At 35.3% G+C, this 13,403-nt stretch overlaps 1 protein-coding gene across 4 annotated transcripts in view; it reads right to left on the reverse strand.

Moving 5' to 3' along the window:
- Positions 1 to 3,302: 3,302 nt before the first annotated feature.
- The window catches only part of LOC135216711 (uncharacterized), a 153,124-nt gene continuing 143,023 nt past the window's right edge, over positions 3,303 to 13,403 (reverse strand). For 3 of the 4 annotated variants that reach the window (XM_064252167.1, XM_064252165.1, XM_064252166.1), the window contains 3 exons: positions 12,319 to 12,430; positions 3,880 to 3,979; positions 3,303 to 3,515 (listed from right to left, as the gene is read on the reverse strand). In XM_064252167.1, coding sequence (XP_064108237.1) covers positions 3,924 to 3,979; positions 12,319 to 12,430 — 168 coding nt within the window. In that variant the 3' untranslated portion in view covers positions 3,303 to 3,515; positions 3,880 to 3,923. The remainder of the gene's footprint in view (positions 3,516 to 3,879; positions 3,980 to 12,318; positions 12,431 to 13,403) is intronic. The other variant, XM_064252168.1, reaches the window with a different exon arrangement.

A 13,403-nucleotide genomic window follows, 5' to 3' on the forward strand; every position in this document is an offset into this window, starting at 1 on the left:
GGGGAAATATATTTTGATAGAAAAAAGCGCTTATTTGAATAGAAAAGCAACAGTTTGAGTGTAATACCAGCAAAGGGAATGAACTGTAGTGCATACTTTCAAATGTGAAATTCTAAAAGATGATCCGAAGGTGCAAGAAATAGAAAGTAAATAAACCCGCTTCATTTCAGGTGCGTGCACGTGTATTAATATTAATGCCTCGACTACATAGGGGTCATGTTGCCAATATAGCTAAAAACGTTGGTAAAATAATGATGCCGATGTCATGAGGTGGAGAATTTGCGCAGAACTCATCGGTGTAGGAAGAGGTTTAGCGAAATTAATTGTTGATAAAAGAAGACTATATTGGCAATGTGATATATCTGTATGCATGTATATACATATATATTAAAATACCTGAATTAATGTTTTCCGTATTCATAGAATATATGAGCTATTTAATAGCCCTTTTCTTGGTTTTTCATAAACTATTCATGTCATTTTTGCTCCATACCGGTTAGTGAAGTATCTTTGTTCTAACCAACGACTAAATACCCAGCTGCACAAATAAGTTAAGGTATTCGTGGTTTCTGAGAAATCAAATCTTCTTTGGACTTCCATTTCTAGCTACTGCAATAGTCGTTTCGTAAATTTAAAGAATAACTCTCTCTCTCTCTCTCTCTCTCTCTCTCTCTCTCTCTCTCTCTCTCTCTCATCTGGAAAAAACACTCATACTCAGTGGTTATCTGTTATAATCACATACTTTGACAAAATTTTGTTAGCAGCTAAAAACAAAAGAGCCAGTCTTAACTGAGATAGTAGGTAATATATTTTTAAAACAGTTGCAAAAACATATGTATATAAAATGGGGCATTGTCCCCTCAGAGATTTTTAGTATTGCAGCTGCATAATAATTACAGTTAGAGCTGAAATACAGTTAATACTCTGTAATGATGGTTATAAGGCATTGATTACTTAGTTCAGCTAACTGCTCCGTTATAAGAAGTTGGTTTGTCCTCATTTTAAGATCGCCAACAATTCTTAAATTATTTAAAAAATTGTAGGCGTCCAGGGGTTATGAAGACCTTAATCATTTTGAATAGCCAAAGATCTTTAAAGTCGTGGAAATCGTTCATCATGCAAAAAGATCTGACATGACTGCCCTTTGGAAATGACAGAAACTTTGGAAAATCAGAATTCCATTCCTGAAGATTTATTTGATAAATTACAATCTAATAAAATAATAAAACTACCTATTATTATGCTTAAACATGTCCAAAGAATTTACTTTGTTCAGCTGAATATTGTTTGGAACTTCTTATACGCTATATATATATATATATATATATATATATATATATATATATATATATATATATATATATATATATATATATATATAGTGTGTGTGTGTGTGAGTGTTTGAGAGTTTCAGAAGCAAGTGTTCATTTAAGTGTGGCCACACAAGATTTAAAATACAACAGTATACATCCACAATGAATAATTTCACAAGTTCCTAGTATCTACAGTTCCACAGATTTATAGTATAGATTTTTTGTCTTCCTAAATTACCTTAACAGATTTTTCCTTCATCTGTGTTATTCGAAGTATTAACAAATAATATTTTTTGAAGTATTAAGAACAAATAAGGTTTTTTCATAACTCTTTTTTACATGAAAATGAGTGTGAAATGTAGCACATTCAAATAAAATATCATAAATACATGGAAAATATTTAAGCCAATTTCTCCACTAATATTTTACAGTCTGTTCGAATTTTGGCTTCAACCGTAAACTAATTCCGCCATTTCCCCAAATAAATAAAAAAGAAAAACCCAGTTAAACTGGTTTTTATATAATTCATGTCTCCCCAGCCTCTCCTAAGACAGAATTTTCAATGGCAATTTCATTTACTATTGAATTACAATATCATGAATCTGACAGTTTTCTTTTATATTAATAATAATCTTACCAATGTATTATATCATAACTGTATTATCTAGAATGCCTTTACAGCAGAATTTTCTGATAATATTCCTACGTTACGTTACGAAAGCAGTGTCTGGATATGTAAGCAGCTACGTCTTCTGTCAGACTAATATTAATTTTCTTGGAGTATCAAAAAGAATGAAATATTAGTTAAGAATAACTACTAGGTACCTATTGCTCACATCCACAACATTATACAGAACCTTGAGCAAGTTGCAAGTTCGGTTTTATGTTATTTGGTCCCAAATAACATATATATATATATATATATATATATATATATATATATATATATATATATATATATATATATATGTGTGTGTGTGTGTGTGTGTGTATGTATATATATATATATATATATATATATATATATATATATATATATTTATACATATATATATATGTTATATATATATATATATATATATATATATATATATATTATATATATATATACATTAATCTACAAATGTCCTTTAATATCTAATTCGTTCTACCTCGAAACTGATAGATTTTCATATATGTTAACCGAAGGGGAATTTTTTAGTTGATATAATTTCGTCACTCATGGGCGAAAACCACGGAACCAAGAAATCGGGATAGCCGGTGGTTAAAAGCGCTTCATTGTACGTTCTGATTTCTTGGTTGCGTGGTTTCCTACCCATAAGACGACGAAATCATTACCAGCTAAAAAATTCCCTTTAGGTTAGCATATATGGAAATATATGAATTCCGAGGCAGAGCGAATTATATATTAGATATTAAAGGACATTTGTAGGTAGATGCGTATATATGAATCACGGTGACGTGATAAGACTCATATATATATATATATATATATATATATATTATATATATATATATATATATATGTCTGTGTGTGTATGTGTATGTAAGTGTATGTGATGTTTTGTCACATGTCTTTTTATTCACGAATATTAAGCCACACATATTACTTTATACCAAATTCACCTTACCTAGGGAATAATTCAATAGAAGATATATCATTGACAAGTACACCATATCCTAATCCTAAGCAGGCAAATGCACTTATAAATTACAATTCCCCTTCAAAGTAAATTATTCGCAATGTATAATGAATTCTACTCAAGGTGACATTTGTGCTTAATATCTGCATGTAAAACGCCACAAGGGACAAACCATCTATATACATATATTATATATATATATATATATATATATATATATATATATATATATATATATATATATTATATATATATATATATATATGCCATATATATGCATATATATATATATATATATATATATATATATAGTATATATATATTTATATATATGTGTGTGTGTCTGTCTGTGTAAGTGATTGTATACACATATGTACTGCAGGTACACAAGTACAAGAGTACGTAGATTATTATACATATTTTCACTTTGTAGGTCTAAACTAAACATGTCTTGAGATATTTGATGATGTCTTTTACAATAATTTATATCTTCCACAAATGTGGAATCCCGTGTAGCTACTCGTTCTCTTCCAGAAGGCTGCAAGTTCAGAAGGCACTGCTGGAAATAGAGTTAGAAGATTACACTTGAAATCTTTTATACAATGTATGATCTCAAATTCTCCTTCTCTTTTTCACACGCACACACACACACACACACGCTGATTTTTTAATAATCGTGCAGTGGTCTCAGTCTCTCTAGTTGGAGGTTGGATTTTTTTGTGATTTTTTATTTCGCATTATTCGATAACGTACGACTGGGAAATAGTAAGCATTAAATGAGTATATATAGAATAAGCTAACCCCCGTTATTCTTTTATACAAAGCTATTGTATTCAGTTTAACGCTGGGAAAAAATTTAAGGAAATTATTCCCGGTAAACTGCCAAAAATTATGGAGACAATGTTTTCACTCTGAAATCTCACCTTTATGTCAAGTGACTGTGGAAGACTGAAGGCCACGTTAGTTATCACGCTGCCCGGGCTAGTATACTTTGAATATCAACATCAGCGTATGATACCAAACCTGAAATATTACAGAAAGTGATGAAGCTCTCTAATGAAATAAAAATAATATCATACAAAAATCAAACTGCTTCCACTTCCAGAAAGTACCAGTTATTTTCTTATTACAAGTCGTGGAGAAGAAAGTACCACTAACATTTTTCCTTCAAGGTTTGTCAGTTCATTCTTGACATCGGAAACTTTTTCTGTTATTAACCTGGAAATGCCTCCACAAAATCCTCCATAGTTCTCGATCCTTCTTCTTAGATACTGGGATTCTTAGCAGCAAGGTAAATGAGGTCATTCTTGAGATGTTACGCCATCTTGGAAATTCTTGTTCTTGTTTCTGTTATGTGTCGCACTGAACCACACCACACCAAATTTGATTTTTGCTCTAAATACATTAATTCTCTCCAACCGAGGCAGGTAAGAGGTGCAATGCCCAGACTGTGCTTTTTCAATATCCTTTAAGATACTTGGTACGTTTCCTAAATCGATATATTTGAATTCTTTAAATTTTGAAAGATAAAACGTTTGCAGATTATCAGGAATTCTGTAATGCCTACTGTGCAAACACCAAAGGGTAGTAGAAATTGCACAGTCTCATCCTTCTAATTCTCTATAAGGTTACCCAAAAATAAGCCTGGCAATATTCATAACTATTCAGACAGTTTCCACCACGATAACTGCACTGCATATCGAAACATATGTGTACGGTGTGCAAAAGAAAAAAAAACTTAAGTGGTGGACGTGTTGTACTTATGGCGAAGCATTAACCTGATAATTATAGTTGGACTAAGTTTGACGTAATTGTAAGATCATCATAAGTAAATGCATATATACTGTGTCCTTATCCGGACAATCGGAAATGCAGTTTGGACAACAGGCCAAATATGATCAAAACTGTCCCTAGAAAGAGCAAAAAGAGATGTCATTAAAAAATAGAGAAGATTAAACGCCATTTAGGCAACAATAATGTTAAACATAATAATGATAATAATTTCTCGAAAGACAACCGTCTTTCAAACAAACTTCATTGAAAAAGGATGGAAATTTGGATCCCGTTGCAATTATATTGCAGTTTCTCAATCTCTAATGAGTTTCTTTGTAGCAGCAGGCAAATTACACACAGACAACACACACACACACACACACACACACACACACATATATATATATATATATATATATATATATATATATATATATATATATATATATATATATATATATATATTATCTGTCGTTTTCAGTTATTGCTTGGGCCCTCGTACTCATATTTTACTCTTACTTGGGGTGTTTATAAGGGGTGAGAAAATTATCAAATTCCCTGCTTTATTCTTACCCCATGCCTGATTTTTTCATACTGCATTCATTATGACTATCGTCGTCATGTAAATTTTTATAGCTGCTTTTCTCTTTATTGGGTTACACGTGAAATGAGATCTCTGCACTCTCTTCTTCCTTGTGCTCTTTCTGCCTGGACATCTATCATATCTAGGTCTTCATCTGTCCCATGTTCCCATGATCTGCTAGGCCTTTCTGCGTGTTTCTGTCTTATTACTCCCACAGCTACTGCTTTTCTGAGTAAGTAACCCTTCTCATCGCGTGACCAAAACATCTCAGTCTTTTAGATCTTAGTCTTTGCTCCAGCCTCTTGATGCTGGAATTCCTCGTTTGCATTTCATTTTACCCACTGTGCACTGGTCACAAGTCTGTACATTATGCTGTACCTACATAACCCAGTGACTGCTGCCTGCTGATATGTTTAGATTGTCAAAGATTGGTGTTGTAGCTGCAAGACTCCTGTTTAATATTGCAGAGTAATTCCATATACAGAAACTCAGAATGTTGTCCATATACAGAAACTCAGAATGCTGTAGTTGAGTCAGGATGGATGACCTCTGCAATATTTGAACTATTTCTAATAGTTTTGATAAAAAAAACAATTATCCTCTTGCGTGTGAGCTTTGATTCCAGATATTAGAAAAGAATATTAAACAACGTGGAGCCTTGTGTGCTACGCATTTTAACCTGGAAGAATCTTGTCAGCAAGAATGGACTACAATATACTTTTGGCAGAGAAAAAAACCCGAATTTGAAGAAGTTTTGTACTCAAGAGGGAGAAGTCAAACAACAAATGGCCCTTGCCTCTTAATGAGAAAATTCAGTGGCGCTCCATGAGATCAACAAGGAACCTTTTGTTCCATATTGCAGCTATGTGATGGACAAGAGGGCCCTTAAACTGAAAGAAATTATTTTCCTTTGGTCATCTCAAAATATCTCTCTGTAATATTATTTTTGTTCTAATTAATTTTCTCCTTTTTGGACACTCACCCACCCTACATCTTAGTGGACCCTCCTATCCCTAACCTCTTTTATTACGTACCATATTCTTCACCTTTTAACTATTTTTTTCCTCATCTTCATTAAGAAGTTCTGATATATAACAGTTGTCCATGTTTTGTACTGGTACCTGGCCTAATTGGTGGAGCTCATCTAGTAGCTGGTGCCACCAGCTGGGACTCTAAAGGTTTGAAAGTCAGTGATTGTGCACTATGTGGCCAATTCCTAAACAATGACTTCTTTTGTAAGGTTCCTTATCACAAGGAACATAAGTAAGGAAGACAAAACGAGTTGTAAGAGTATAGAAATGGTCATATTATAAAATTTTCTGACCATGAAGAAGCATGAAGAAGCATTTTAGGTGAACAAACAGATAAATAACGAGGTTACATTTAAACTCTTACATGATTCCTATAGTTCTTGATGGTTACAAACCGCATAAACGGAACGTAGCAAAAGCCGAAAAATCATAGCTATTTATTTAAGTTTCTGCTAAACCATGTAATCATTTTTCGTCATTAAAGCATGGTCTGGGTACAGAACTACAAATTCTATAAATTGTAATAAAAAAAAGTCAGGAATATTAAAATGAAGAACATGGAATATACTAGAAAGTTTTTAAGTTAGGCAAAAACGAAAAATCTTTGCCGAGGCAGTAAAATTCAATAATTGGAGAGGTAAACAAATTATCAACCCTGATCCTGTAAGAAAAAAAACACACACAATCAAAAACCAATAAAACAAATGAATCATCACCAGATAGTGGCACCAGGGAACTAGCCCTTAAAACTAAATTTTAACAAAGACAAATCATTTCGCTTCACTCACCAAACATTCCACTGTTCTCATTAGCAGCTATTGTCGATTTTGGTGACACCCTTTTATTATTTCGAGTTGTTATAATTTTACTAGCATGTTTGTTGTCTTGTTTGACTTCATTTTTTGAATGACTTTGTTTATATTTGTGCTGAAGTAATGTTTATGGCTAGTACAGAGAGAAATTTAACTGGTTAGCTTTCATCAGCTGATTATTAGTTTGTGTTCTTTAAACAGCAGTTTCTGACGGCACTGCTAAAATCAGTCGATAAGTTTTTCGGTTTCATATCACTCAACGATTCTGCAGTGTATCAAATCGTCGTTAATTAATTGAGAGATAAAGTCGTGGGCTAAGGCTTCACCATTTTCGGAAAAGATGTTTATGTTACATGAGTCGTTTGTCCTTGGATGACTTTTTAATTGATATTTGTGTAGATAGTAGCAAGTCTGTACTGAATTTAGAAATAAAATGGCTGAAAACTTAGTGGGAGCGTCTTTTTTATCATCTATCTATTCTTTTATTTTCTAATCACGAGAACATCAAAACTTTGAGAGAGAATGAACATCATACTTTTTACTTTTCCAGTGGCCACAAATTTGGGTGACTCATCAGGTATGTCCCGTATGATACAGCGATAAATCTTGAGGTTCCATCTGATCCTCAAAATTTGAAGCTAAACGCTGTCTACCATCTAAATTATCAATACTTTTCTTGTCCTTGGAGATTAATCAGGTTTCTTCTCATCAATTAATCTATTTATTATATAAATATAGAATATTTATGGGGCAGCTTTTTTTTAGTCTGATGAAATTTTGTAACGCTCTTTTAGAGGAGCCAGTGATGGGGCGCTATCGACCCGTCCGCATTAAACGATGTCAGATATAAACTAGTTTCGAATTCCAGGCGAACATGTTTTTAATTTCCCATTCCTCAGATTGGCGTTTCGTGTTCCCATCGCCCGCGTTGATGACGCAACTGTCAATTGCCGCAAAAAATTATGTTTGCCATGTCAAATTGCTCACGACTTGAGACGATATCGAATCTTAATTGATTGGACTGGGGCTCGTGAGGCACCAGCCTCGGCAAAACTGATCCCTACGATGCTTGGCAACGAGGGCTGTTTTGAGGTGAAGGTTTTGCCTCAACCTGGTATTGAGAATGAATCTTAAGCCACGTGGCCACAAGGCCCAAAATGTTGAATTCTCGTCCCTTTGGAGGATACGATTAATTCACCTGCTCTAATTTCACTCGGTTTAAAATTCTAATGAAGCTATTTGCTGCCTTATCATGGCAGGTCTCCGTATTTACCCCCACATGATTACCCTACAATGATGCCAAATTAACTGGGCTGGAAAAAATTAAGCGGAGAGGAAAAACTTGTAATTCAATTCCGTCGATGAATAATAATAAGAGGACTGGGGATGGTAATCAGGGTCCAGAGGGAAATGAAGAAATGAAAGTTGTACTTATTAGGTCCCCGAGGATCTCCCTGAGGGGGATAGTGTGGCCCTCATTTTCACACTCAGAATGACACGTCACCATCAAGAACCATCAGGGGGCTGATAATAAATCTGGGAGGGAAACGGAAAGTTATTTATTCCCAGGGCGTTAAATTCTCATCAAAATGGTTCGGAGAAAAGCTACAAAGCTTTGTTGGATTTTGCTTATTATCTTTCTACAAGGCGATTATTTTTCGCGGGTTTTAATCATTCTTTTAGAGCGTGGTAAATTAAAAGATAATATACGCTCAAAGGTAAAGTAATAGGAAATTAATGCGAATCAGTAAATTAGTAGCCATAATAAAGTTTTAATTTTCCGCGGGTATCTAAGGGGTAATTTTAAGTAAATGTTATACAGTATTCAACACTTACTGATGCTTCCATTTTTTCTATAACGTTTGTATGAAGGACAACAGATACATTACCGCACATGTGAGTATACTTACTTTGTTTTTTGTAAATTGGTGATATATTTGACTTCTTTCATTTTCAAAAACAGAATTACAGGTCTAGTTCGCCCATCGCCTATATATAAACGACTTTCAGTTTCATTTAGAAGCAAAGTCGTTTTACCAACTGTGTTTGGTATTAATGGCCTCTTTTCTTACTCTTGTAGCCAAGCGCCACTGAGACAGTTACAAATGTACGTATTATTATACTGCTTTTAAACAATAAAAGAAATTCCTCGAACAGTTATCAATTTGCTTTTCCGGTTGCCTGATGAAGATAGAAAATCTTTCCAGCACTTGGAAGAATTAAGAAGGAAATATTTAAGAAGAAAACTATTAACTACCATGCTGCTATAAACTTTCATATAAAAATAACGTGTAAGAAAGTGAGAGACAGATATGATATATATGTGTGTGTATATAAATATATTTTATACACACACACACATAGTTACGCCTACACCATTTAAAACTTCTCTTCTATGCGAGGTTGGAAGAAAATTATATAGAGATGGTGAATGAAATGTATCAAGGAAGTTTGTATTCACTTCTCATTCATGTTCATCAGTAAATCCATAATAATTTTTTTCTTCTATTTTGTGAACGGCCTGTTTGGCCTTTATTTAGGTACATTAATCAAGAAACGGCTGGGATTCCAAAATAGCCATAATTTTCTTTCTATAACTTTGAAATGCATCATGGGACTTATGGATTCTAAACGTATCAATTTGTCAGTCATAATGTACTAGACTAATTGTACTAGACTATATGCAACAGAACTATCAAACTCCTCGTATAAATCTTATATAACACACAATCAACATATATTTTCTTCCCATACTAATTAATTCATCGACATGTCTTACTTTGTATATCAAAATTGTACCAGTTACATTTCCTGTTACACTATATATATGTAATGTTGTCCCCATAACTGTCACTTGTCAGCTTTACAGCTTTGATGATGAACCCGGTTTGGCAGCCTCTGACAAAAGTGCTTTTAATCCCTTATGCCTATTTATTTTTGCAAGACCGCCAAGTGTTCTTCTCGTGGGCAAGAGGTTACCTGTAACTGCTTATTCAGCCCACAAGCCTTATTAAAACAGGTCAGAGACCACTATTAAAGTCAACTGTTTACCTCCACCTCACATATGAGTTTCCTTTTAAACTGGTGACCTCTAAGCAACTTGGTAGACTAGGATGATTCTTGCACCTAACTCCTGGCAACTAACAGACTAAATGTAGTCATGCCCTACCAACATAAATGCCACTAATGGACTAAATGCAAGTTTCAGCCATGGCTCTGTTCTCTCAAGTGTTATTTGCCCCCTGTACCCCAAAAGCAATAGACATTGCAAAATACCTGACTCCACACAGCATCAAAGATCTACAGGAATTCATGGGAATGGTGGACTGCTACCATTGAGGAATCACACAAACCATGGCCTTCCTCTACAACACCCTCAGCAGAAACAAAACGACTCTCGACTATGATTGCTCAATCAAATGATCAACTCCACCATTAGGTTTCCTCAGCCAATTCTAACTTTGGCTGGGAACTCCTCAGAGTCCACCTGAATACCAGGCATATCAGACAACTCCTCATAAGCACCTCATTCACTATCCTAATATATAATTCGTAACACCTAACATATCTTTTGTACACACCTTCACCTAAGACTGTGATAAATTCACCACTTGTCAACAGTGATTGCCAGATTCTTGCGTACCATAAATGATATACCAGGCAAGAAAAACCAGTATCAGCCACACTGTCCAGGATAGAAATCATCGGGATTCAACCAAGAATCATTCATGATAACTTTCAAGTGCAGCAAAACAAATTATGACCACGCAAATTATGACCACACGGCCATCACTAATCTATGACATAAAGGTGACTCGTTCACCATTGTAGGGCAAATAATCCTATGACACAAGCATGGGTTGGCCATGCCCTCTATTTCCAACACCCCTCTGAAAAAAGTATAAACCCTTATTCATACCTCCCCTACCACAGCAAAGCTGGTGAAATAAATTCTTCTGGCATGGAGCACAGAGAGCCTTGAGATCAAGGACAAAACTGTGACCAATCTGCCAAGAAGCGAAATAACCCAACGCATAGAGACTGACACAAAATTTCCCTCAACCTAGACAACAGTTAAGTCACTTACATGGTATCATGGGACCCCTACCCACCCCCACCTGATCGTTTCAGATACATCTTCGTGGCAACAGAAGCTGGCAAGAAACAACTCTAATGTAGCAAATGAAGGTGCACACCTGTGCCTGGGCACTCTGTAATGATTGGATAAGATGTTTCAGTATTTCCAACAATATATCACGCAACGGAGGACTGGTAATTGTCTGCAAGGTATGCGCAACCCTTGGCGAATTAACAGTGGTGACAATTCACCAAACCACTACCTAAATATCACCTACAGGCAGCCAGAAAGGACAAGTCGATCCTGAGAGCAAGCTTTCCTCATTAGGCGTGAATGTCCCAAATGGCAGTCACCATTACCCTTGGGCCCTTCTTGCGTTACATACGGCACCGGAAAGAATCAACGTCCCTCCCACAGACAGGGTATTCAGCAAAACTAACTGCATGACCAGCTAATTTTACCCAGCCACCAACACCAGCTAAGATTTGCAAAGTTGTCAGGAAGTACCACCCGTAAGCAAATATACTGAGATGAAGAAACAATACATCAATAAGTAAATGCATACATGCTTGTTTTTGTACCTGAGAAATGATGCCCACAAATCCACTGTGACACCCCCAACAAATACTGACCTTAGTTTCTCTAACCTTTTGCTAGTAAGGATGACATATCTTCTCTTTTGGACTGTTAGCGATATAATAAAAAAATCAACATAAAGTATTATAAACTTGTAGTGAAAATAAATAATAAAAGAGTTAGTTGTGCATACAATTGAATGAATGAAATGAATGAAATACAAAATTTAGCCCAAACGCCAAACACTGGTATCTATGAGGTCACTCAGCACTGAAAGGGAAATTGAGAGTAGAAAGGCTAGAAAGGTGTAATAGGGGAAAACCTCACAGTTGCACTATGAAACAAGTATTAGAAAAGGGTGGATAGCAAGATGGAAGAGAGAGAGAATATGAATGGAGGTAGAGTAAAAGGAATGAAAGGCGTTACATGTACGGGCCAAAGGCACGCTGCAAAGAACCTAAAGTAATGCCTAAAGTTCATGCAATTGATTGCACATGGAAATTCCTTACCAGCAGAAGCTGCCAGTTGCTGGAGGGAGGCGAGTGCCGATAGGAGGTCGGTGTGGTTGACTCTGACGGAAGCGATCAAAAGACCCCCCAGTCTTTCCAACTCAACAACAACCTGATGACAAAAAAGGATATCGTTAGGTGCACGGAAGAACCAGCCATCGCCTTGGGGGATCATTACTCAAAAAAATCATATTTTTTCCACCGTAGCACTTTGTTCAAGTCCCTTGTGTAGTAATAAGCTCAACACTCACGATAATCCTTTTACAATACCACAGAAAATTATATATCTTACATACAAAATCTCTCTCTCTCTCTCTCTCTCTCTCTCTCTCTCTCTCTCTCTCTAATGATGATGATGATGAGAAGTAGGGAGAACGAGATTAGCTCTGGCAGGGTATAGATAGAAGAGGTCGGGTTAATCTTGCGCTGTCTGAGAGGCTTAAAATGAGGGGAGGAAGGAAGAAGGTAATGAGCTCGCCCTCGTAAGTCATCTAATTATCACGGCGATAATAAAGACGTCTTTCCTGTCGGGGTGAATGTCTCTAATGGTCGATGCTTGAGCGTAATGGTAACTTAGCAGCAGATTTATAGGACAAGTTTTCATGACTATGAAAGATCAAATTAGTGGCAGAGGATGAGAAATCCTAAGAACCCCAGTGATTTTAATTTTAGAATCTTTTATTGTTGCCCTAGTGATTAATTAATATTAATTTTAATCAGTTTGTGTGGGTATTGACTGATACAAAGAGGTGTGAATCTCTATGTCATTTGTTGTATATTTGATATATAAAATCATAATTTCTATATTAAGTGGAAGAGATTAAACCCACTGTTCCGTTCACACTTACGTTTTATAGTGACTTGAGTTTTTGTAATGGATATAACGGTCATATCAGTGTTTCGGTGATCTCTTCTCCCTGTGCAGTCCAATAAAATTTTCACCATTACTTTACATGATATAGCTTTTACTCTCGGGAAAATTACAGGTTGTTAAAATGAAGCAACCTTCTGGTCTGAGGTTCTGTGGAACATACTATATTATTACAAGGCACAGCTCGGGCCCAAGCTTAAAGTACTCCATTAGA

Source organism: Macrobrachium nipponense, chromosome 6 (genome assembly GCF_015104395.2).
Source record: "Macrobrachium nipponense isolate FS-2020 chromosome 6, ASM1510439v2, whole genome shotgun sequence".
In the NCBI taxonomy this organism is placed as follows: domain Eukaryota; kingdom Metazoa; phylum Arthropoda; class Malacostraca; order Decapoda; family Palaemonidae; genus Macrobrachium; species Macrobrachium nipponense.